The sequence below is a fragment of the Prionailurus bengalensis genome, chromosome B1 (assembly GCF_016509475.1).
Source record: "Prionailurus bengalensis isolate Pbe53 chromosome B1, Fcat_Pben_1.1_paternal_pri, whole genome shotgun sequence".
Classification (NCBI taxonomy): Eukaryota; Metazoa; Chordata; class Mammalia; order Carnivora; family Felidae; genus Prionailurus; species Prionailurus bengalensis.
This window is the reverse complement of record NC_057344.1, coordinates 20,736,416-20,760,396: the sequence shown is the minus strand read 5'-3', so window position 1 is coordinate 20,760,396 and position 23,981 is coordinate 20,736,416. Positions and strand designations below refer to the sequence as shown.

General features: G+C 41.6%; 1 protein-coding gene across 4 annotated transcripts in view; it reads right to left on the bottom strand.

Annotated features, from left to right (window-relative positions):
- Positions 1–23,981, bottom strand: part of MTUS1 (microtubule associated scaffold protein 1) — a 172,172-nt gene that overhangs the window by 114,933 nt on the left and 33,258 nt on the right. For all 4 annotated transcript variants that reach the window (XM_043559987.1, XM_043559960.1, XM_043559969.1 and 1 more), the window contains exon 2: positions 1,729–3,959. In XM_043559987.1, coding sequence (XP_043415922.1) covers positions 1,729–3,810 — 2,082 coding nt within the window. In that variant the 5' untranslated portion in view covers positions 3,811–3,959. The remainder of the gene's footprint in view (positions 1–1,728; positions 3,960–23,981) is intronic.

Here is a 23,981-nt window from a genome sequence, read left to right as displayed (position 1 = left end):
GGAGGGAACTGCATTTAAGACATGGGTAAAGAATGAGGTTGGCTGGGTTTTTTCCAGAAATAAAAAGTGCTTCTTCCCCAAGATGTGCCAGGATCCATGTCAACCTGACGTTTCTAACACCTTACTTCAATATCACATCATGAACCTGAAAAACAGCTTTCTGCTTCCCATGTGCAGAACGAAGCCTAAGATTTACTCAGTGCACACAGAAAAGCTTTTAAATTCACAATCAGACAACCAATTTATAGTCAAGCCAAATGTTTTTTAAAGAGACTTTCAGTTGGGTGTAGATACGTAATGAAAGCCTCCCATAAATCAAGGAGGAATAAATGTATTGTTTTTTTATGTATAGCTATAAACACCAAACTAAGAACGTTGATTAGAATTACCAGAGGTTATAGTTTGATTTGGCAAAATATCAAAATACAAATGACATAAAACAAGTTTCCTACATTTGACTTGAAAAGAACTTAAAAATCGGAGTTTTAAAATAGACAATCACATTAATTTAGACATCGTTAAGGTGTACCATTCTTCACCAAAAGTCGCAAAATCCAAAACATCCCTAAACTGATATAGCTCAAGAATATCTGGTCTTTCCTAACTTACTTCCTAAAAGGACCTAACAATTCCCTATGCACCCTGAAAACACTTCTGAAACAGACCTTGAACACTTCCCTACACCTTACGAGCTTCGTTCCTCTCCAACCTGAGCCCTCCACACAGAACACAGATGTCTCACATCTGCCTTCCTACCTGGCACCCCGCTCCATTCCTAGCCCGGGGGGCCGGAGCCCAAGAAAGGTCGACATGGGGCCAAAAATACATGTAAGTCCCTTCTGTGAAAAACAGGACTGAGGACGAGTACACAAAGCCCAAGAATGGCCCGACAAATGTTCTTAAAACTCAGAAAACTAGTTTCTTCATGTTACTGACAAAGATACAGGTATGTTTAAAGAAAAATCATCTTTAATCCACCTGTGAATTTTTTGTTTGAAGGTGCCTATCCTGTCTCCTCCGCCCCCCTACACACACATCAAATATGTGACAGGTGCTACAGACAACAGACTACTTTTTCACTGTACATGAATAAAAGGGGTTTATCTTAATGTACCAGGAATCATCAGGTTAGGGCTGCAAGAGACCTCAGACATCGTCTAGTCCAATCCTTTCAGATCACATTAGCTGATCAGAGGCAGAATCCTGACCCCCACCCCCACCCCCCACCGGGTTCACAGGAGACGACTCCCCTTCCTGGGGCAGCTTCCTCCACAAGAGACCAGGAGTTATTTTTATGTTGAGACTGTTTACCGGCTCTCCCCAGCCATTTCTTAAATGTTGCCCAACACATTTTAAAGTTCATAAACAAATCTCTTTTTTTTCCCCCTGAGATATGAAATATAATCAGATATTTAACTTCCAATAACGAATTACACCAAAATATAAAAGAAGCTTTCTCTTTCCCCTCATTAAAAGGAACATTGCCACTCAATACAAAATACTGCACTTCACAATTTTTTCCCCATATGCACTTTCCCTATCTTGTAGCCAATTAACACTCTGAAGTATATAACTAAGATGACAAACAATTACTGAATGAAATATTAACCTGAAAGCAAACTTGCACACCTAGTTTGGTAATATTATTGACTATTTGTGAAGACCAATTGCTAATGCATACTCTGCTCCCTCCAACCCTTCTCTGAAGTAGGCAAAAATCTGACTTACCAAAAACAGAGAACCATATTCAAAGGTCTCATTCATAATTTCCTTTTTTAGCTCTTGTTTTTCCATAGGTGGCCCATTTTCTTTTTCACCCTTCTTTTCAGGGCTAATCCCATCGATGTCAGAAGTGTATGTTATTTCCAAGCATTCTGTGCTTTCCATTTTAACAGGGAGTATGCCTTTCATCTTCTGAAAGAAGGTAGCCACGGACCCAGTCTCATATGCTGAATTAGAACTTGCTTTGTCAACATCTTCCTGATTCGATTTCATGGCAGATGTTGTTCTTGGAACCTTGTGTGAAGCATTTTTAGAATGAGTTGTAACATGCACAGCCTGGCTAGTAATGAGTTTATTAAATTGCTGCTTGTGTGTCTTGTTAATTAGGATTTCTGCTTTTGTATCTGCATTCAAGTCAGACCTTGGTGTTTTGCTCAAAGCTGTCAACTGTCTTGAGGAAGACACGGATAAGGGCGATGAGGCAATGGTTAGCTGAGATCTGGGTGTGACCTTTGATGCAGCAGGGTCTTTGGGCTGCAACACTGGTCTAGACATAACTTTTGCTTTGACATTCTTGAAATTTGGTCTTGGGTAACTTATAATTTCGGTTTTTCTAACTTTGCTGCCTATTGGAGTATTCATTTTAGTTGTCAATTTTCCTAGATTAGGTTTACACGTGTTCACAGGTGCCCCCTTCAAGCTCGGTACATTTCTAAGTTCTTGATGACTCTTCTCCACTTTACTACATTTCTCTGCCACTTCAATAGGTGAAATAGAAAAGGTTGTATTTGGGGGTCCTAGGACTGGTGTTGACATGCAAACCGTATTATTTGTGTTAATGACCATATCATTTGCATCCCAACTCAGTTCAACTGAGGAAGCCATCTTCTGTCCCAGTGGGCTAGTCAGTATCAATTCTATGGTACGATTTTGGGTTTCCAAATCCTTTTCATGAGAGGCATTGTGTGCATCTCCAGCCACCGTGACTTCATGTTCTGGGTTCAGTACTTGGGCTTCACTTTTATCAAAAGCTGGCACCAGTAAAGGGCATTCATCATCTTTAAGACAATTGGACACTGTTTCTCTGAGATTTTGGCCCATTTCCTTTTGCCCATATGAGGCCTGTGAATGTGTCTCACTATTTGGTTCATCTTTCGATAAACAAAAGAACTCTTGTAATACAGCCCCATTGGGAACATCCATGCCCTCAGAAACTGGTGTTGGAGCTTGTATCTCTTTTTCTCCAACTAATCCTTGCTGTGACCCATCTGTGTAGTCACTGGTGATCTGTCCTGTGGAATACTGACACTGAATGCCAAGATCTGGAACAATACCAGTTTGCATCACATTAGGAAATGCTATGTACGTTGTATCTTGGGCCTCTGCTGCTGTGGCTTGAGGGTTTTCAAAGCTGTCTTGATCATAATTCAATTCTCTCACATGTATCTTATCAGAACAGGGAGATGTAGAACAGGATAAAGATGGGTTTCCAATCCTCATGCCGGTCGGCTGCAGATTTCCAGTCGTATGCAAAGACTGACTCTTCCCAATGGCATGACGTGTTACGAAGGTGCAGTCAACATCATCCACTGTCATGTCAAATGTCTGGTTTGGCTCCAAGGCAGTAAGACAATGTGGACAGTTCAAATCATCATCGTTGGGTTTCCACACAAAAGGCAGCGATGTCTCAGCACTCTGGTCCCGTAATGATTCCAGGGAATGACAACGGTTAGACGGGTACTTTGGCTCCTCTGTATTCACAACGTGCACACAAGACTGACGTGTGGAGGCTTTGTGGGTGTCTAACACCTCCTTCCTAATCAACTCACTTGACGACTTTTGATGATGAAGCACTTCTACACACTGAGGAGTTAAAGTATTGTTTTCATCAATGTTCACGGCAGAGCTGGTTTCATAATCAACCACCATGTCATCCGGGTTCACAGAGTTCCAACTCACACTATCGGCTGAGGAGTTTTGTGTATGTGGGGAGTTTTGGTTGTATGCACAGGTATTTCCATTTTTACCACTGAGAAGTAAGGATAGCTGTTCATCTTCTGTCTTCTCATCTGAATTATCATCATTCATCCTGAATATCAACTTTAAGCCTCTGCCATCTTCTTTCTTCTTTCAATCCTTTCAAATGAAAGGAAAGGAAAAACTGTCTATCTCCTAGGTTTTTTTAGCACAGTTGAAAGCTTCTAAGATGCTTTCAGGTTGTAATGATGTGTTGTTCCCTGGAAGAAATAAAGTGATCAGTTCAGGAAAGTATTAGAAAAATTAACAAGCCACCACTTCATTCGTTTCAACCACTTCATTCTTACCTTTGGAACCTCAACCTGCAGATAGGGGTAAAGTAGCTCAAGTTTCACATCTTTTCAAAAATGCTTTTTTTTACTTGAGAGACTAGGGCAGAAGACAGAGACAGTGCTAAAATTTCCCCTGTGACTGACTTCACTTCTCAGATGCCTCCTCCCTATTCCCATTGGTTCTTATTTCTCAGAAGAGGGAAGGAAGCAAAACCTAATAGCCTTTCCTTGTTGGTTAACCATTGGTCCTAATTTGCTGAGGACGGTTCCAACTCATTCCTGCTGCCCCAACATCATCAGTAATAATGCCCTTTTCAGTTTCAGAAGGCCCCTTAGTGTTTGTGTGGAGAATGATTACCAGACAGACCTGGCAAACACAGCAAATAAGCTCAAGATCAATGAGGATTTAGGGCATTGGCATTTCTCTTTTCCTTGCTTTCATTCCGTATCTCAACATATTTCAAAGGTGAAAAAACACTGTTGGCTCTTAATAAAGCGGTACACTCTTAGAAGTCCCTAAAAATGGTAAACTGTATAACACAGCAATTCTACTCTTAAGTATCTACTAAAGAGAAATGAAAACATACGTCTACACAAACATTTGTGCAAATGTACATGATTAATAAAAGCATTAGTCATAATAGCCAAGTGGAAGCCTATGTCCATTAACTGGTAAATAAATTTTAAAAAGCTATATACCCATACAACAGAATAAACAATGAGCAAAAGAAAATGGAGTATAGATACATCTACATGAATACACACAGCGTTACAGCTTAAAAATATTATACTAAGCGGAAAAAGCCAGTCACTGAAGATTACTCATTATGTGTTGTCTTTACATGAAACGTCCAGAATAGGCCAATGTATAGAGACAAAGTAGATCAGTGATTCTCCAGAGCTGAGACAGGGTAAGAGGGAAGGGAATGAGCAGAGACTGCTGACTGGGGCGGTGTTTCTTTTGAGAGTCATGAAAATGTTCTAAAGATTATGGTGATGACCGCGCAATACCATAAACACACTGACAACTACTCAGTCGCACACTAAAAAAAAAAAAAAAAAAAAAAATCATTAAAAACAACCCATTAAAGCTTTCAAATCCAAGGATTTTTGCAAATAACTAAAATTTGATTATGCTTGCAAATAACTAAAACTTGATTATGCTTTTGGTCAAACTGAAGTGCTTAAAAAAGGCCCAAATGCTCAAGGGAGGACTTCAAATAAGTCACACAAGATATACTTTTCAACGAATTGAGTTTCTAATCCCGGTTAAATGTCAATCAGATGTCATGGCTCTGTCCTAAAGATATAAATTATACATGAGGGGGGACAATGGCATTCTGTAACCTGTAAATTTGTCAATTAAGAGATCTCATTTTTCTATTTTGTAATCCTCTCTCTGTAATCACACTTCAGTGACCTAAATACAACCAGGAGAACAGGAACCATGGCACAAGTGAAAGGATCAGTATCTTCGTGAACAGTGCTCTGTTTCTGGCCGTGCATCCTGAAATCAGCCGTTACTGGGGGGTGGGGGGAGGGCGGGTGGAGAAGAAAGGCTGCAATGTTTCTCTCAATAGCACGCACGTGTGCACATATGAGCACTGGGCATGTGTGGGCACACGTGCATACACACACACACTCGTTCAAAAAAAAGATTCTGAATCCTAAAATAAGGCCTGTATGAGTTTTTACACTGATGGAAAATATAAATTATTTATTATTCTCCCACTATAGTTCTTAAGTCAATAAAGAAATCACTGAAGCGATAGTTGTTTTGACTAGCACCTTAATAAAAGCTTTGCCGAGTCACAATTTTTTTTTAATCCTGGGGTATAAAACATGTTCAAGCTACGTATTTAAATCAAGAAGCATATTTATTCATTTTTTAGACTTATGTGTGTGGAGTGGAAAGTCAAAAATCAGTAAACATGTTACATCTGTCTGTTTCCATAAAGGTCAGTATTTAAGAGATTCTGGTATAAACAAATATGAGCACTGTAAACAGAAGCTTTTAACGTAAATCACAGAAGTCATTTGTCTATATAAACACAGTCATTAGATTTAATTAAGGAGTTTTACTTCCTGAGTTCCTTCTTCCAATGTACATTTAAAAAAATGATTTAAAAACAAAACCCTGATTAAAATGGAATAAAGTCAAGGCATTTCTAGTTATTTTTAAAGCAAATGAATAATAGAATACATATAATAAGATACAGACATTCTATATTTAGGTTGTTTCTAGTTTTTCTCCTTTATAAGTAACACTAAACATTTTTGTAATCATTGACTACCTGTGATTATTTCCTTTGGAAAAATTTCCTAGAAATAAAAGCATTACTGAGCCAAAGATTAGGATTTGTTTTTATGGCTTTTGATATAGTCTGCCAAATTGTTAGGTGAAAGGGGGGGTAATTCTTTATAAATGTTAATATGTCTGTATTATATATATAAGACTTGTTTTACTTTTAAAGTTTATGCATTTTATTCAGCATTTTTCTCAAGTATTTTTTGCAGGTCATTATAATATAAAAACATTTTTAATTGTTGTGGAATTCCACTCAAGTGTAAATATTTTAGACTGACAAGTCAGTAGTTTACTAAGAGTAATGAAAAAGTGAAGAACCCATCAACCATCCCAACTTTCACATGACTGCTTAGTATAATTAGGTTTACCTTTTTTTTTTTTAATTCACAAAATACAAATTCCATACTTGGTAAGCAAAGTTTTAAAAAAAAGTCACAGAAAAATGCACTAAGAAGAAATACTCCTGGAGAGTTTTAATAGGAAATAAATTTACAGAAGTGTTTTCTACCTTTGTAGCTAAGACTAAAAAAAATTCATGGTATAATGATTCAGATACTAAAAATTCTCAAGTTTAGATCATCAGTTCCAGGGGGAGTTGGAAGATCAACATTCACTACCAAAAATGACAGCTGTGGAGCACTGGGTGGCTCAGTCCATTATAATGAGTCAGATTCCTCATTTCAGCTCAGGTCATGATCGTAGCAGCATGGGATCGAGCCCCGCATAGGACTCCGTGCTCAGCACAGAGCCTGCTTAAGATAGTCTCTCATTCTCTCTGCCTCCCTTCCCTGCTCGTGCTAATATGAAAGTTTTCTAAAAACTAAAAAAGGCAACAACAGCTTCAAGTCATCATGACGAATATACAGCCATGGTCAGGAAACGGGTGACCAGAACTCCCTCAGGAATTTTGTCAAACAAGTTAAAAGTCAGCCTCTTTGTCTGGTGGCCAATATTATCCCTCTCCCACTGGAAGAGCAGTACCTAAATTTCTATCACATGCTGTACTCGTGTTCTTGCACAGGATGCTGAGATTTGACCTGACCCAGGAAGTAATGTCTTTGCATTTCTATAATTGCAATGTCATTTGTGACACCTTCAAAGTTACTGTTTGGACAATACCTTTTATTAAATCAAAATCAAAAGTTAAAAAAAAGGCAAAAATGTTGGAATCAATGATTCTCAAAGAGTTCATTTCTCAAGTTGTCTTTCTGATCTACCAGAACAAAGTAGAATGAGCAAGTTTCCTTTTTAAGAGTGCCATGATGACATCTTTTTCACAGAACATTTTAAATGAGAGCAAATAAATTCCCTACTTGTTAAGATTTGAGAATATCAAAGGCTAGCTCCTCTTGAAAAGTTACCAAAATACACATCTTTCTAATCATTTGTAAGGTTAACAACTAATATGTACCAAAAGAAATGGTCAGTGAAAAGAACTAGTTGTGTAAGATTTGAGGTATTTCAATAGTTTTGGAAAAAAATGAGATTACCTTCTAAACTGTAGCTTAAGGATGATTGTTTATTCTCCAAAAGCAGAAATTCCCGTATTTATTACAGTGAATAGATACACCTAAAAAGTTGTATCATATTAAGTCCTTATGTTATAAATGAATTTGCTATCCTTATATTAATTCTAGAGGGCATTTTTTAAAAAGTTTATTTACGGAGAGAGAGAGAGATAAAGAGAAAGAAAGGGAATCCAAGCAGGTTCCGTGCTGTCAGCATGGAGCCTGATGCAGGGCTCGATCTCACAAACCATGAAATCATGACCTGAGCTGAAATTCAGAGTCAGATACTTAACCCACTGAGCCACCCAGGAGCCCCAATACTAGAGGGCACCTGTAAGATCTAATTCAAATGTCCTCATTACAAGTGAGGAAACCACCTCTAGGACATAAACTACATGCCTTGGTCAAAGTGCTTTCTAGAATATTACTACCAGGTTATTGAGTAGTGGTGTGCCTTACTTGCTGACTCAACTATGAACTCAGTAGGCACTTATACATCAGGTATCTTCTACATCTTCGTGTTACCTCATGTCCAACCCAGTAATTTGAACTATTAATACAGATAAATTTGCTACCTCATCTGGCAATTATAAAGTATTTCCAGAACCCACATACCTGTGAAAACTAGTTCCATTACTTTATATCCACAAAGAACTTTAATTTTACTCCTTATTTATGTCTACATATGGTGTGCCAGTTTTAAGATTTGAATACAAACAATTATAATTTACACCTTTCAAATCGCAGAATCTTGTCAGTGCCTCTTCAAGTTTTTATGAACTCACAAATCATACCACTCAAGCTCTCTATGCTTCAAAACCCAAAATATTACCTGGTCTTCCGCTTATTTTAAAACAAAAAAGAAGACATATGTCTAATATCTGAGCCATCAATCTTGTTCTAAAGTGTAAAGAAGTTGAACAAAAAATCATCAGCACGTGTTACTGACGTAGTCACGAATCTCTACCTTCTGTTGAAACCATTCAAGGTGCTAAAGGCTTTACCCCTAGCCCTCACTCTATTCCTGTTTTTCACAGTTCTAGCTAAAATGCTTAAATTAGCTCCTGCAACCTACCTTTTGACAAACTCGACGTCCTCCAGCAGAGTGTAGTAAAGCACATCTTACCCCCCAGAGCCAAGAACAAGCGTACTTAATAGTTTCTCAAGAGCATCATGATTTCCCGTGAAGCCACTTCCAACAGGAGGGAAGCTAGTGTTGGCCTAACGGATTTCAAAAATGAAGGCTATGGAAGTGCCACAAGAGGGCTGGACTGTACATGCGACTGGGCATTTGGGGGAAAACTGCAGACCAATTCAGTAGGTCTGGGTTTGTCTCCATCTCCTTGGTGCTGCGGAAGCTCTTAGTCCACGGACCACACCTGGAGAAACCAACATGTCGCAGAGAGCTTTAAGAATGCCTGTCTAGTCGAGGTGATCAATACAATGAGTGGACTGGCAGAGCAAAGCTACCACATCCAACTGTAAAACTTACTCTAACTGGAGATACACTTTCCTTACCTCTGAATGCCTGCTTCTGTACTTTCCTCTCAGAGTGAATACTCCCGTCCAGAGCAAATTGGAAATTTTTACAGTCCTGGAGAATGTTTCTTCTAAATCCACTTGAGTCTGTTCCTTCCAGGTGGAGGAAGTTCAGTCAGTGTAATGTTTCTGCCCCTGTTCTTTTTTACTCCCTCGGCCCAGAAGAAATAAAGTGATTAAGGGATTCTGTAAATATGGGAAGAAGTGATGGGTCAAGGACAAGGGTGAGTTGAGTGGCATTCGCCTCAGGCACTAAATTGAAGACGGGATCAGTAACCCTGCGCATTGCAGCCATACTGGAGCCTGAGGCAAAGGGCAAAGTCAGGAATACCAATCTTATCTCTAAGGTATTTTTTATATTTTGCTCAGTATGGGTTTTTTTTTTTTACATCAATTCTGATTGTTGATAATAACATGTTAAATATTATTTATCTTAGGGCGCCTGGGTGGCTCAGTCGGTCGGGCGTCCGACTTCGGCTCAGGTCATGATCTCACGGTCTGTGGGTTCGAGCCCCATGTCAGGCTCTGTGCTGACAGCTCAGAGCCTGGAACCTGCTTCAGATTCTGTGTCTCCTCCTCTCTCTGCCCCTCCCCTACTTGTGTTCTGTCTCTGTCTCTCAAAAATAAGTCAATGTAAAAAAAAATTTTTTTAATACAAAAATATTATTTATCTTGTTCAGTGAAGGTTTCTTGGCACCCCTTACATTCTCAACTTCAGGCAAAGGCCTCACTCATCTTACCTACTCCCAGCCCTACTGCCCACCGAGCATAAACCCCAGTCTCCTCCAGCGGTAGCAAGCCCTGTCCCTACGGTGGAAAGCTGTAGGTGAGGCCTGCCCTCTTTCTGCTCTGAGGTGATGGCTAAGTCTGTCTCTCAAACGTAGCTCTGTCCATCAAACTTCTTCTCATCTATAACTCATCTATAATTATGGCTAAGATTCTCTAATTATATAATCTGCAATTGTAATTCATCTATAATCTCATCCGTAATGACGTATGTGCTATTTTTCAAAGGTTCATAAACAGGAGGAGGAAAAAGGCACAGACACTACTCCTAAAAGTTAAAGACCAAACTTGAACATGTGCTGACCACAGCTCTGGAATATAGTCCAGGAGGCCAGAGCCCTGGTGAGCCAGGCATTTCCCCTTTGGTGTGAGATCATGGGGGAGGTCCACAGAATCACCCAGAAAGGACTGCCGTGGTGCAGCAACCCAAGGAAGCATGTGGGGTTTGGGGCAGTGGCTTCTCACCATTTCAGGAGAATATATTTTAACAAACGGTTCAGCAACTCCTAACAGCACTCTTGAAATGGAGTTATTCTTTAACGGGCCCTGTCAAAACTGTAAATATACCCTACGAAGCAACAAACCATGAGAAATCGACAAGGAGCCATGTTTGCAGGAGCAAAACACACACAGAGTAACCTGAGCTTCTGCCTTGAGCGAGGTAGATGACACTTTGGTTCAAAGCACAGGTCAGAAGTTTTTTACAAGTTGGTGGTTTGCAGCCTCCTGTAATCCAGCTCACTTTTTCGTTTATGATGCTGGGTTTTTTTTTTTTAACGTTTATTTATTTTTGAGACAGAGACAGAGCATGAACGGGGGGAGGGAGAAAGAGAGGGAGACACAGAATCGGAAGCAGGCTCCAGGCTCTGAGCTGTCAGCCCAGAGCCCAACGCGGGGCTCGAACTCACGGACCGTGAGATCGTGACCTGAGCGAAAGTCGGACATTTAACCAACTGAGCCACCCAGGCGCCCCTATGATGCTGGTTTTAAATAGCATAGACCAGGCAACAAACTCGAAGCTTAAGACCACACATTCTTCTGACCTAAGTAGACAACTCCAGCTCATGGCAACTCTGTCCACAGGCAAGGGGGCATTTCCACGGAAGGAGGACTGCACAAGGCTGTAACTTGAAGAAGACAAGGTGTGGACTGCACATCTAACACAAAGCCAGTTTAGGTCTTGGCACGAGCACAGGCTAACAGGCAGCCTTCTGGGCAGGCCAACCAGATGCACCTTGAACCATCCCTGGCAGGTGAGGGCCGACAGCAGAAGCTCCACCTGAGTCTAGCCGGACAGCAGAGAGCTGGCTGGCCGGCACCCGGGAGACACAACCGCACTGTAAGGAACAACATCTTCATAGGCCTTTTTTGACATTTAGTGGCTGACACAGTATTTATTGCTTTAAAAGGGCAAAGCGGATTTCTGTGTGCCTTCCAAAACACTAGAACGAGTCCAACTTTAAATGATTACTAACGGGTCTGATAGGCGGTGCTAGGCTCCTAAGTCAGCCCAATTCCACTCTATTTGTGGACAAGTAGGTAGTGATGGACGGGATAAGCTGGAATCCATGTGTTTTTTCCAACAACTCAAGAATCCCAACACCACGTGCACGTACACATACAATCATACCCCAAGACAACAAAGCGTTCCCAGTTAGCACTTGACTGGATGGTGAAATATTAGAGATACATCTTCCCCAGGAGTCACGTTCCCTAGACTGAAGTACATCCAGAGCAAGAGGCGTAGCTCTTATGACAAAATCCTGAAAATGGCCTGCTCCTCAACGAGTGACAGCTTTGTCACTGGGCGGGGGCCCGCCTGCTGCAGCACAATGGTCTTCAGAAATACTAGACACTACATTCTAAGAATTTAATTCTTCCCTGCTTTACTCCTTCAGGACTAGGGGATTGGGTCGTTTTCAAAATGCAGTGGTTTGGGGGAATAGTGCAGCAGGGGAGACAGTTCTGTGATCACCCGTGTGCCCCCTCACACAGTGGGGGCTGAGAACTAGCACAACTTCAGAGACCACATGAAGACAGCCTTTCCTGTGAAGCAGCCTGCACTATGGCTGCCGGAAGAATTAGAACCCCACCTATGTTCCAAGAACACCTTAGCCTGTCTGGGTGGCTCAGTAGGTTGAGGGTCCTATTCTTGATTCCGGCTCAGGTAATGATCTCGTGTTTTGTGAGTTCGAGCTCCACGTTGGGCTCTGAGCTCTCAGTGCAGAGCCTGCTTCAGAGCCTCTGTCTCCCTCTCTTTCTGCCCCTCCCTCACGCATGTGTTCTCTCAAAAATTTTTTTTTCTTTAAATAAAAAAAAAAATACTCTAGCTTGACAGGACCTGGTAAGATACGCTTATTGGAATTTAATTCTAGGGTTTGTTTGGTTTTTTTTCTTTCTCAAAGTCTCCAGAACGAAAGCTCTAGCAGGGCAGGATTTTTTTTTTTGGGGGGGGGGTCTGTTTTATGCACCAAAATATCCCCAACGACTGGAAGAGTACCCAGAGTGAGTTTTCAATAAACATTTGTTGAAATAATGAATTATGAAAGGGCCAAGAGAATTTTACTTTGAACATATTTGGACTTGAATTTGCAAAGTTAGACAATGCTGCAATTAATTTTTCCCTGGGAATGTGACAGAAGTTTATATTCAAATTTAGGCATCACTATGTTACTGGCACCTTAACTTTGTCACTGGATCTCACTACACACCTTTACGCAAGACAACATGTCTGTTTGTCATTTGCAGTTGAAAAGAGAAAAGTAAATTAAGTTTTGGGCACAGAATGGCCTTGGAATTTATATAATTAACCGCCAGAGCCTTCAAACTCTCAACCGCCCATCAGAAGTACTAGAAGAGCACCCGAAGGGACAGTGGTGTCACTGGGGAGCAAATTCTTGACAATGAGCAAGTCACTGGTTAACCATGGGCTAAACTGCAAGTGTGATTTGTTAAGAGAACAAGAAGTAGGGATGTTGCAAGTGAATACTTCTTCCCCTGTGCCTGAAGCTTTTTTTTTTTTTTTAATGGGGGAGCTCAGTGTATCCTTCTTTGCTTTGATCTGACCCTTTATTTTCATCCTGCCTGGAGAAGTGCAGTAACACATCAGACTAGAAAATGTGGGAAGAATAAACAGAGCACGCTTGGCTGAGCTCCTCCCACTGTCTTCTTGGGGATGAGTCGACCCGTGGGGAGCACAGGAGCACTCTGCACCTCAGAGAACAACCCTGTGGTAACTCAAAGGACCAAATTCCAAGGTGTGCTGATAGGGAGCTCCTTGGTGTCTCACACTAAGCCATCACCTACCAAATATCCTTCAACAGAAATGACTTGATTGTTCAAAGGCTGGATACCTTACTGTGTCATAGTTCTCCACTGGTCCAGAATCCAGATTAGGAAGAGGGGTATTACTTATGAGACTGCTCAGTGAATACTATACATTTTTGTTTACGCTTCCTTAATTCCTACCCACCACCATTCTACTGTTGTTTCCATGAGTCTGACTACTCTAGGTACCTCCTATGAGGAATTATGCAACGTTTTGTCCTTTTGTGGCTGTCTTATTTCACTTAACCTAAGATTCACCCATGTTGCAGCATGTGTCACTATTTCTTTCCTTTTCAAGGCTGAATATGTCATTGTAAGTATATACCACATTTTGTTCATCCATTCATCCACTGACACTTGGATTACTTCCACCCTTTGGCTACTGTGAGCAATGATGCCATAAACATCGTGTATGGATATCTCCAAGACCCTGTTCACAATTCTTTTGGATATATACTCGAAGTGGAACTGCTAGATCATATGGTAATTCTATGTTTCATTTTTTGAGGAATTAAGACTGTTCACCACACCATCTGTACCACCGTATGTCCTCACCAGCAATGCAGAGTTCTAGTTTATTTTCAACTTCACCAACACTTGTTTTATTTTTTTTAAATATAAGAGCCATCCTAATGTGTGTGTTTATGTGTGTGCGTGTGTGTGTGTGTGTGTGTGTGTGTGTGTGTGTGTGTTAGAAAGAGAGAGAGAGCAGGCAAGCAGGGGAGAGGGGCAGAGAGAAAGAGAGAGAGAGAGGGGAATCTTAAGCAGGTTCCACACTCAGAGTGGCGCTCAACGCAGGGCTCAAACACAACTCTGGGATCATGACTGGAACCAAAATGAAGAGTCAGACGCTCAACCCCCTGATCCATCCAGGTGCCCTCTCCTTGTGGTTTTGATTTACATTTGCTTAAGTACTCCTGATGCTGAGCATCTTTTCATATACTTAATGGCCATTTATCTTCTTAGAAAAATGTCTATTCAAGTCCTTTGCCCATCATTGAATCATTTTGTTATCATTACTGAGTTAGTCCACTTTTTAAAAATCATGATTGGAACACCTTGCTGGCTCAGTCATTTGAACGTGAGACTCTTGGTTTTGGCTCAGGTCATGATCCCAGAGTGGCGGGAACAAGCCCAAGAGCCTGCTTGAGATTCTTTCTATCTCTCTGCCTCTCTCATTAATGAATTAATGAATTAATTAATTAATTAATTAAGGAGCTTATTTTCCTCCTGAGAAGCAAGATGAACTTCAAACAGCATGCTGGAGCAGAGACATTTTTCAATGACGGTTATGGGCTGAACAGTTTCTCACAAAAAGACATCTTGATATCCTACCCCTACTACTTATGAGTGTGACTTGTTTTTGGAAATAAGGTCTTCGCTGAGGTAATCAGGTTAAGATTAGGTCACTGGGGCGGGCCTTAATCTGACTACGTAGAGTCCTTATAAAAGAGAATGAACACAATAATGCCATCCAAAGGCACAGACACACAAGGTGGCGGCCATGGGAAGGCAGAGGCAGGGACTGGAGTTGTGCAGACAAGCCAGTGAACAAGCAGAGCAGGAAGAGGCAAAGAAGCATCCTCCCCGAGAGGCTTCAGAGGGAGCTCTGCCTGCTGACACCTTGATTTTGGACTTCTAGCCTTCAGAACCGTGAGAATAAATCTCTGTTGCTTTAGGCCACCTGTTTTGTAGTGCTTGGTTACAAACTACCACAACTCCCTTCAAAGAAAATCAGTACATTGTTCAAGTCCTTTCATGAATTGGTTGTTGGGAATTCAGAACACAGTTTCCATTATTTAAAACACACACACACACACACACACTCACACACACACACACACACACACACACACACACTTAAACAATTATGAGGTTGCCAGAGAGCCTATACATGACATTTTAACCCATAAGGGAACATGGCCATTGCCCATGAGTATGGCTATATCCCCCAGAATTATGGGAAATACAGCCAGCACTGCACATGGGGCCCTAAAGGTCAGACATACATATTCCTGACTGTAGCCACAGCCCCTACATAAATCTTTTCTCCTCTCATCGACCAAGTGGGAAGAGTAATTACTCTTCACCCAACCACTTCAATAAAGTGATTTCTTGCTCTATGTTGCCCAGATGGTGAGAAGATCTCCATCCTTGCTCCCCTCACACACCCCCTATATACCCCAGGTATACAGACAGTGACAAGAAGGTTTAGATTCCAAGTTCTCTGTCCCCACTTGTAAAGGCAGAAAAGGTTAAAACAGTTCTCATTTCAAAGATGAGTATCAGTGGGGAAAAATTTGAGGTGAAAAAAATTTTTTTTAATTTATATACTTTTAATATTTATTTACTTTTCAGAGAGAGAGAGAGAGAGAGAGACAGAGGTGCGAGTCGGGGAGGGGCAGAGAGAGAGGGAGACACAGAATCTGAAGCAGGCTCCAGGCTCTGAGCTGTCAGCGCAGAGCCTGACATGGGGCTTGAACTCATGGACCGCGAGACCAAGACCTAAGCCGAGGTCAGCCGCTTTAACCAACTGAGCCACCAGGCACCCCTGAAAACCTTAATATAAATACCAAAGTATCTTTATCTTGGGAGAAGCCTACATAGGTAGCAACTAATAATTCAAATACTTAGCACCATTAGAAATAAGAGAAAGAGACTTACCTTTTTATTATGAACATAATGTTAGTGTGGAACTTCAAAACCTAGAGGGGTGAAAACCTTGAAACATGAACACTTGCCCTCTACCCCTCAGGATAGGCTCCATGCAAAAACCACCCGGAACTTCAGTGGCTTAAGGCAAATGTCCAAGGGTTTTGGCAGGAAGCCCTGCTCATACCCCTGATCAACTAGGGACTCAGGATAATGGAGGCTTCATCTCAAGAAAAACTTCCATGATCTCCAGACACTGGGAAAGGACCACAGCCAAGGGCCCACTGCACTTAAAGCTCCTGCCGAGAAGTGACACACATTACTTCCGCTCACATTTCACTGAAGTTGGCCACAGGACAACACTCAATCTCAGCAAAGTGGGAAAGTGCAACCTTACCACTTGTCCAAGAGTGGGAGAACTGCAAATATCTGTGCAAAGCATTAAGGTAGTATGAGAAGAATTTATTTCTACTTCAGGTGTGGAAATCAGTAACGGGAAGAAATCTCACTACAATGAAGTCAGGAGGTTTCAGCAGGGGGAGCTCTCACGCCCTACCCCATAAACCCTACAGAAAGAGGTGGACTTGACCCTCCAAGCCGTACTACTCTACTGCTCCAGCCAGCAGAAGAGATGCTTTCCCCAGGTCCCCCCGGGGAAGAGCCCAGCCAATGACAAGCCACCGCGCTTTGAACTCCTAGTTTACTCTAATGGACTTTTAGCTCTTAACAGCCTTCATAACGGACCCCTTTTCTCCTTTAAAAAATAAAATTAAAGAAATAATGGAGGTGGGGAAGCAAATGAAGGTATGGAAGAAAATGATACCCAAACAGTAATTCATAATGCGTCTCCTATACCCTGAAGAACCTCCTTGCTCCACTTTTTTCCTCTAAATCCTCCTAAGTTTGCTGCTTCCAAATCTTCATATGTTAATCGAGTCCAAGGGCTGGCAAACTATTTTCACGAAGGGCCCAACAGCAAGTATGTTAGGGTTTATGCTCCATACTGTCTCCGTTGCATTTATTCAACTCAGGTTTCATGGAAAAAAAGCAGCCCCAGACCATCAGTAAGGGAATGGGTGTGGACATGTCCCTATAAACAACTTAAAAAACAAAACAAAACAGAAACAGGCATGGGCCAGATTTGGCCCTCAGGCCGTAAGTATGCTGACCTCTGTACTAGTTCTTTCTCTAACGCATCAGCACTAGCTGTCACCTGCACTATACCTTCATTAAAAAAATTTATCTTTTGGGGTGCCTGGGAGGCTTCGTCAGTTAAGCATCTGATTCGTGATTTCTGCTCAAGTCATAATCTCACAGTCCATAGGTTCGAGCGCCCTGTAGGGCTCTGTGTTGGGAACTCAGAGCCTGCTTGGGATTCTCTCTCTCCCTCTCTCTCTACCCCTCTTCAGCGCACAGGCATGTGTGTGCACATGTTCCCTCCCTTAAACTTTAAAAGTATATATATTTCCTTTTATCTCATTTTTATTTCTGGACTCTGCAAAGTTAATTAGTGCAAAGACAGGACAGTCCCAACTCTCCGGGTACAGGCAGTTAATATCTACCTTGATAAAGATAACCAGTCACAAAATCAGTTACCACAAGACTCCTAAATTACTTAGTAACCCCCATGAAAAATATCACCAAGAACTGGTTCCTGGTTGTCACAAAGTCTCTCCATCAACTCTCCTAAGTTATCATAGGATAAAGTCATCATAAAATTGAAAGATCTTTGTTCTGGCCTTTGCGAAAAAAAGCCTCACTTTGACTTCAGCGGCAATTGACAAAGACACTAGGTGCCCTCTCAGGGAACTGTTGTCAACCGGTTTGGAACGGATGCCCAAGACCATAAAACTGAAAGCACATTAGCAAAATCTTATCGCTATCAGAAATTTTAAGGACAATATCAGAAACTTATCAAGTGGTGTGTAATTGCATGTCCTCAGGGTGGCACACGCCAGGACACCCGCTACCCAAGCATTCACCTTCCTTGATTAAACACAGGGCAGAAATGGGAACATGTATCACTCCCACCCAACCAAAGCCCACCAACAGGCCCTGTCCCTCCATGCAGCTTCTTCCTGCGGCCACAGCCTTCCCGGGGCTCCCAAGACCTAGAACTTCTAATCTTACAGCAGCCTCTAGTAGGTAGTTACCTATTACTAATCCCTCTCTTCCCTGCTAACAGTTGAAACTGGAGTTCATACAGGTGTCCATACACCCCATGTGTGTAATTGATGAAGAGACGCCATCCTGGCTCAGGGACTAATGCCAACTGGTCTAAGCTAATCACGGATGTCCAGATTTTCCATGGGGTCCAGGAAAATCAGTCAATGACCTGGGTCCTTAAGATTTATTATGTTTGCAAGAATACATTTTAATGCTTCAGTTTAGAATTTCAATGGGTGTAAGTTTGACAGTAAAAATCACAACAGATTCCCACTTAGGCTCAAAGTTGCAACAAGGTCTTTTCGTTAAAAACTCACCAACTGCAGGGGCGCCTGGGTGGCGCAGTTGGTTGAGCGTCCAACTTCAGCCAGGTCACGATCTCGCGGTCCGTGAGTTCGAGCCCCGCGTCGGGCTCTGGGCTGATGGCTCGGAGCCTGGAGCCTGGTTCCGATTCTGTGTCTCCCTCGCTCTCTGCCCCTCCCCCGTTCATGCTCTGTCTCTCTCTGTCCCAAAAGTAAATAAACATTGAAAAAAAAAATTAAAAAAAAAAAAAACTCACCAACTGCTGTGAAGAATTCAAATGCCAAATTTAACCTTGAGAGGTCCTTTAGCGAATGCAGAGCACATACACAGTCACACACAAGTGATACCGAAAGTCAGGATAAAAATGTTCTGAACAAAACAGCACTTCCAAGAGTGTTTCATTCTGTAACTAGAAACGGACACTAATACCTTTCGCTATACTTATAGAACACAGAGGTCACCTTTCCACAATGACAAAGCAACATGCTGCAAGCATACTCACGCTTCCTAACTTGAAATCATTCTAATCCATTTAAATATTGGTTTTCTTGCATAGAAAAAAATTAGGTAGCAAAAAACTTCAATAATATAGGACATTTTAATCACAAACCTCAAAATTGGAAGGCAGGGATGACTTACTAGAAGACAGAGAAGTCAAACAAGCTCATAGAGAATATACCACAAGATGCAAGGTTTAACACCCTGCAGAACCCCAGAATGACCCAGGACCTGGACATAAAAACAACAGAAGGTGGAGAGAGTCAGGGCCTCATGTAGGGAGATGCCCTGTCATCTTCTAGAAGGATCCACTGGACATCCCTTCCCCAAAGTACCTACCCGTACCCTGTACAGACAACTTCCCCCACTCAGTAAACAGCTGTATAATCTGAGAATTGATTAGACATTCCAAAGTTAGAGTTACTAAACCCAGGGGATGCTGAGGGTGAGGCATAGGGGTGCAAGCAGGGAAACAGTGCAATTCTTCTGCAATCTCAACTATGGGACTTCCAGCACACTTCCTGTGCTCTGCTCCACAGTAAGCTTATAATCAGGCTGATAGCCCACAGGCAAAATATCAGAGGATCATTCTTGGCAGAAACTAAATTGAGTCCAGAGAACTCAATCTTAAAAAGGAAGCAAGCATCAACCTAATATTGGAAGGCATTCTTTGATATGAAAAAATAAACAAGGAAAAAATTCTCTGAAAATTGAGGGAATGCCGGTAAGAAAAATCAGACAATCTGTCATTAATAGCTTGAAAAAATTTATCATTTTCATGGAAAAACAGGATGATTTAAGTAATAGAAGCAGAAAATCAGAATGCTCTCAGAAGTTAACATGAAATAATTAAATATATAATTAAAACTTTCAGAAGACACAGTTTAAGAACTAGCCCCAAAATTTAAACAAAAGATACACACAAAGTGAAAAAGGAGAAAGGCTTTCTTTTCTTTTCTTTTTTAAGTTAAGGCTTCATCCAAGAGATCCAGCATTCCATTGATAGCATTATCAGAAAGAGGAAAAAGAGAAAAAAATTTGTGGTAAGAAATAAAGAAGCAAGGCAAGAAGTCTTCCTTGAGCTGAAGGACAAAGTCTCCAGACTGAAGAAGTCCATTGTTTGTTCTCCACAATAAATGAACAAGGTCTGACCGCTGTTTATCACAGCAATATTTTACAATAGCTAGATTATAACCAATTGCAGCCAATATGTAACTTAGGCACAAAAAGCTTTTCTAAGTGCTTTACATGAATTCTCATAGAATCCACCAACAACTGTCAAGAGGCATGAAGTCCTTTTCTCTGCACTGTACGCATGACAACCTTAGGCAAAGGAGCTTGATAATTTGTCATAGTCACGTAGCTAGGAGGTGACAAACTGGGAAGTCTGGTCTTGTGTTCATCTTTTAACTACTACACTAAAAACCTTCTGGGGGTCGGGGGGAGGTGAAAAAAAAAAAGGGACCAACAGAAGGCCAGATATCAGAAGGACAGACTGTGCCACAATATTGAAAGCCAGAAGACAACAGAGCAGTATCTTCAAATTTCTGAGAGGAAAGTATTTTCTTTTTTAAAAATTTTTTTTTTCCAACGTTTATTTATTTTTGGGACAGAGAGAGACAGAGCATGAGCGGGGGAGGGGCAGAGAGAGAGGGAGACACAGAATCAGAAACAGGCTCCAGGCTCTGAGCCATCAGCCCAGAGCCCGACGCGGGGCTCGAACTCCGGGACCGCGAGATCGTGACCTGGCTGAAGTCGGACGCTTAACCGACTGCGCCACCCAGGCGCCCCAAGAGGAAAGTATTTTCAAACTGGAATTCCAATCTTGCCAAACCATAAATCAGACACGAGTACTGGTTGATAAGGTGATTTTTAGACAAAGAAAGCCTCCAACTTACCTCTTGCGTGCTTTCTCAGGAATCTACAAGAATGAAGGCCGGCAAAATGAGGAGGTAAGCCCGGTAGGAATGTCGTCCAGGAAACAGGAATTAAACCCGGTCAGAGTGTCATCCCAGAGGACAAGGGAAAAAAGGAATCCTCAGCCAACACCTGTCTGACCCAGCGTCCCACACCTGGATGGCAAGCAGCCCATTCGGCAGCAGGAAGTCAGAGGTCCCATAAGGAGGTCTCCGGGGAAAACACAGAACTAGCACACGTTGGCAAGTTTTAACAACAGAAAAACTGAACTGAGAGAAATCTCAGGGTGACTTTGGAGGATGTAAGCTATTTCTGCCAGACAGTCAAAGAAAACAAAGTATGTAGGTAAAAAAAAAAAAGTTGTACAAAAAAATTAATATAGTATAGTACTTGGGTCCAGAGACAATATTTGCAGTCATATTTTTATTTGAAGTAGGGAAGTAAATACAAGAGATAGGGGAGAGGCAAAGTGCCTCTGAGAATAAAGGTTAAGCTGTTCTTTTATGTAATCTTTCTGGCACTACTTGTCTTAACTCTGAGCATATAACACAAACTCAAGAAGTACTGAAGAGGATTATTTCAAAACTTTACCGTCTATCTGGTGTCCTCCTTCCACAAAGAATCATCTTACCCAATCAGGCTACTATCTCAGTCCTCTTTAGACCCTAAATAGCTTAGCTGTTCTTGGCCTGAGCCTTAGAAAAAGCCAAGAGAGACCACCAACTGGGTTCCATGAACAAACTGCAAACTTGAGCTGCAAAGTGGCCATTTTCCGAACCTAGAACTAGTGACTTCTTCAACTACTGCTCCATACTATAAATCCTGGATGACTACTGGAACCTGCCCGTTTGAAGCCAGTATTCATGCTTCAACACTTCCGTCCTGCTAATGCTAGCCACTGTGGGAAAAGCCTATGGACCATCAGGACAAATGTCAAATTCAGCTGTGATGACATGCCAAAGCTAAGGGGCCTGTCTTGTAAAACACATCCTAATATCTGAAGCATCCAAGTGTAAAAATGTGTTTTAGAAATGATGAAATATGATAATTCATCAAAACTAAGCTCAACACTTCAAAGTCCTTGACTCTCAGGTTAGAAGAAGACTTAAAGATGATCTATGAAATCTTAACACTGATCCAACAATAACTCCTTTTAGACCATAATCAACCAAATCTCTGACCACTCCAGAGAATGTACCTTGTTTCTAGGAGTTCCTCCTTCCCTGGTCTAGACACTCCATGTCCAAAGTCATAAAACATACTATAGTATTTGGAACTCAAAAGTCTAGCCACAGGAGACAAAAACCTCAAATAAGTGGCTCAAGACCAAACTTTATTTCTGTCTCATGCACAAGTCTGCAGAGGTTGTCCAGGATTAAGTGACCCAGCTGTCAGAAACCCTGACTCCACCTTTCTCATTCCTCTGCTGTGCATGACCTCAACCTATGGCCCAAAAATAGCACCCTCTGTGCTACTGCTGAGCAGGGTGGAAGAAGGGTGCAAAGACAACAAGCATGGAAGCTACCTCAGTAACAGCACACAACTCCAGGGTCCATAGCCTAACCACATGGCCACACTTATTTACAAGGCAGGCTGGGACACGGATACCACTATGAGCTGCCTGTTCCCAGCTAATGATTCTTAAACATGAAAGAGGGTAAAAAATAGGGATTGAGGGAGAAATGGCCATCTCTACCACACTCACCAATGCCCTACTGCATACATCACTGCTCTCCACTGAGAAGAGAGGTTTGTACTGAGATCTCCATGATGACCTATTTGCAACTCAGTTCCATATTCTGAAAGTACCTGGCTAGATTTAGGGGACAAGATGTCCGAGAGAGATGGTCCTTTCATAGTTAAGCCATAGATGCCAACAGCTAGGACAACTATGGTGGTGGGCTTGTAGACCTGAAGTAAAGCTCATGGATCACTCTGAACCATTCTGGTAACAGAAAAATTTAGTTTGTTTTCATAAAGATCGTCGATCAAGCTCATGTTAAGTCTGGTTTTGCTAATCAATGAAGACAACTCCTTGAATGATTCACTTCTTACAGGTGATTAATGGCACTTGTGCTGATGGATCTTGGCCTAAAGTTTTCACTCCATCAAAAATTGTGCACTGTTCAGATTATAAAATGAATACAATCAGGAATACTGTAAGAAACGTGCATTTGACATCCACCATGTGCTAGAGCACAGTTAGGTTGTAGGGCTGTTGTAGACAGGATTAGGAACACTTGTGTATTCAGGGAGACTTGGCAATGAGATAAGGAAGTCCTTCACTAGAGAGATCAATATACAACAGAGGTAACCAACAGACCACAATGAAGAGGAGATTTACGTTTGCCAAACGAACTCAGGAGGAAATAAGGAGATATGGAAAGACAGGCAATTCAGTCAGAAGGAATCCTACTTGCTCTGATGTTTGAAATCAGTGCAATGATGGCAAAGAGTAAGAAGCTCCAAGTGGCTACGGGACGGATCAAGGGCAGCAGTCGGGTAAGCTCAAGAGTCTGGATTCTATTCTGGGAACAACGTGGGTCTGCCAAGGCCATTAAAACAGATACTAACGCTCTGGTTTGGCTGAAGTGTGGAAGGTGTCCCAGTGAGGAAAGACCAAGGGCAGGAAATTGCTGGGATGGATCTGAACTAACACAGCGATGGTAGGCCAGGAAATGCCAGACAAAGCTTAAAGGCTCATCTCTGTGTTATCTGTACAGAGCAGCGAAAAACGTGGCACACAGTAAGTGCCCAACACACGAGTGTTACATCAAGCACTACTTTTCAAAAGACTATTTCACTTACGTTAATATTTTAAGATGGAAACTACAACAAGCCTTGTAAGAAAGCTGCATAAGTAATCACACATTAGGTACACACAAAAGGGATTTAAGCTTTTAGTATAAATTACAAGAGCGTTATATTCTTTTTTTCTTTAGTTTA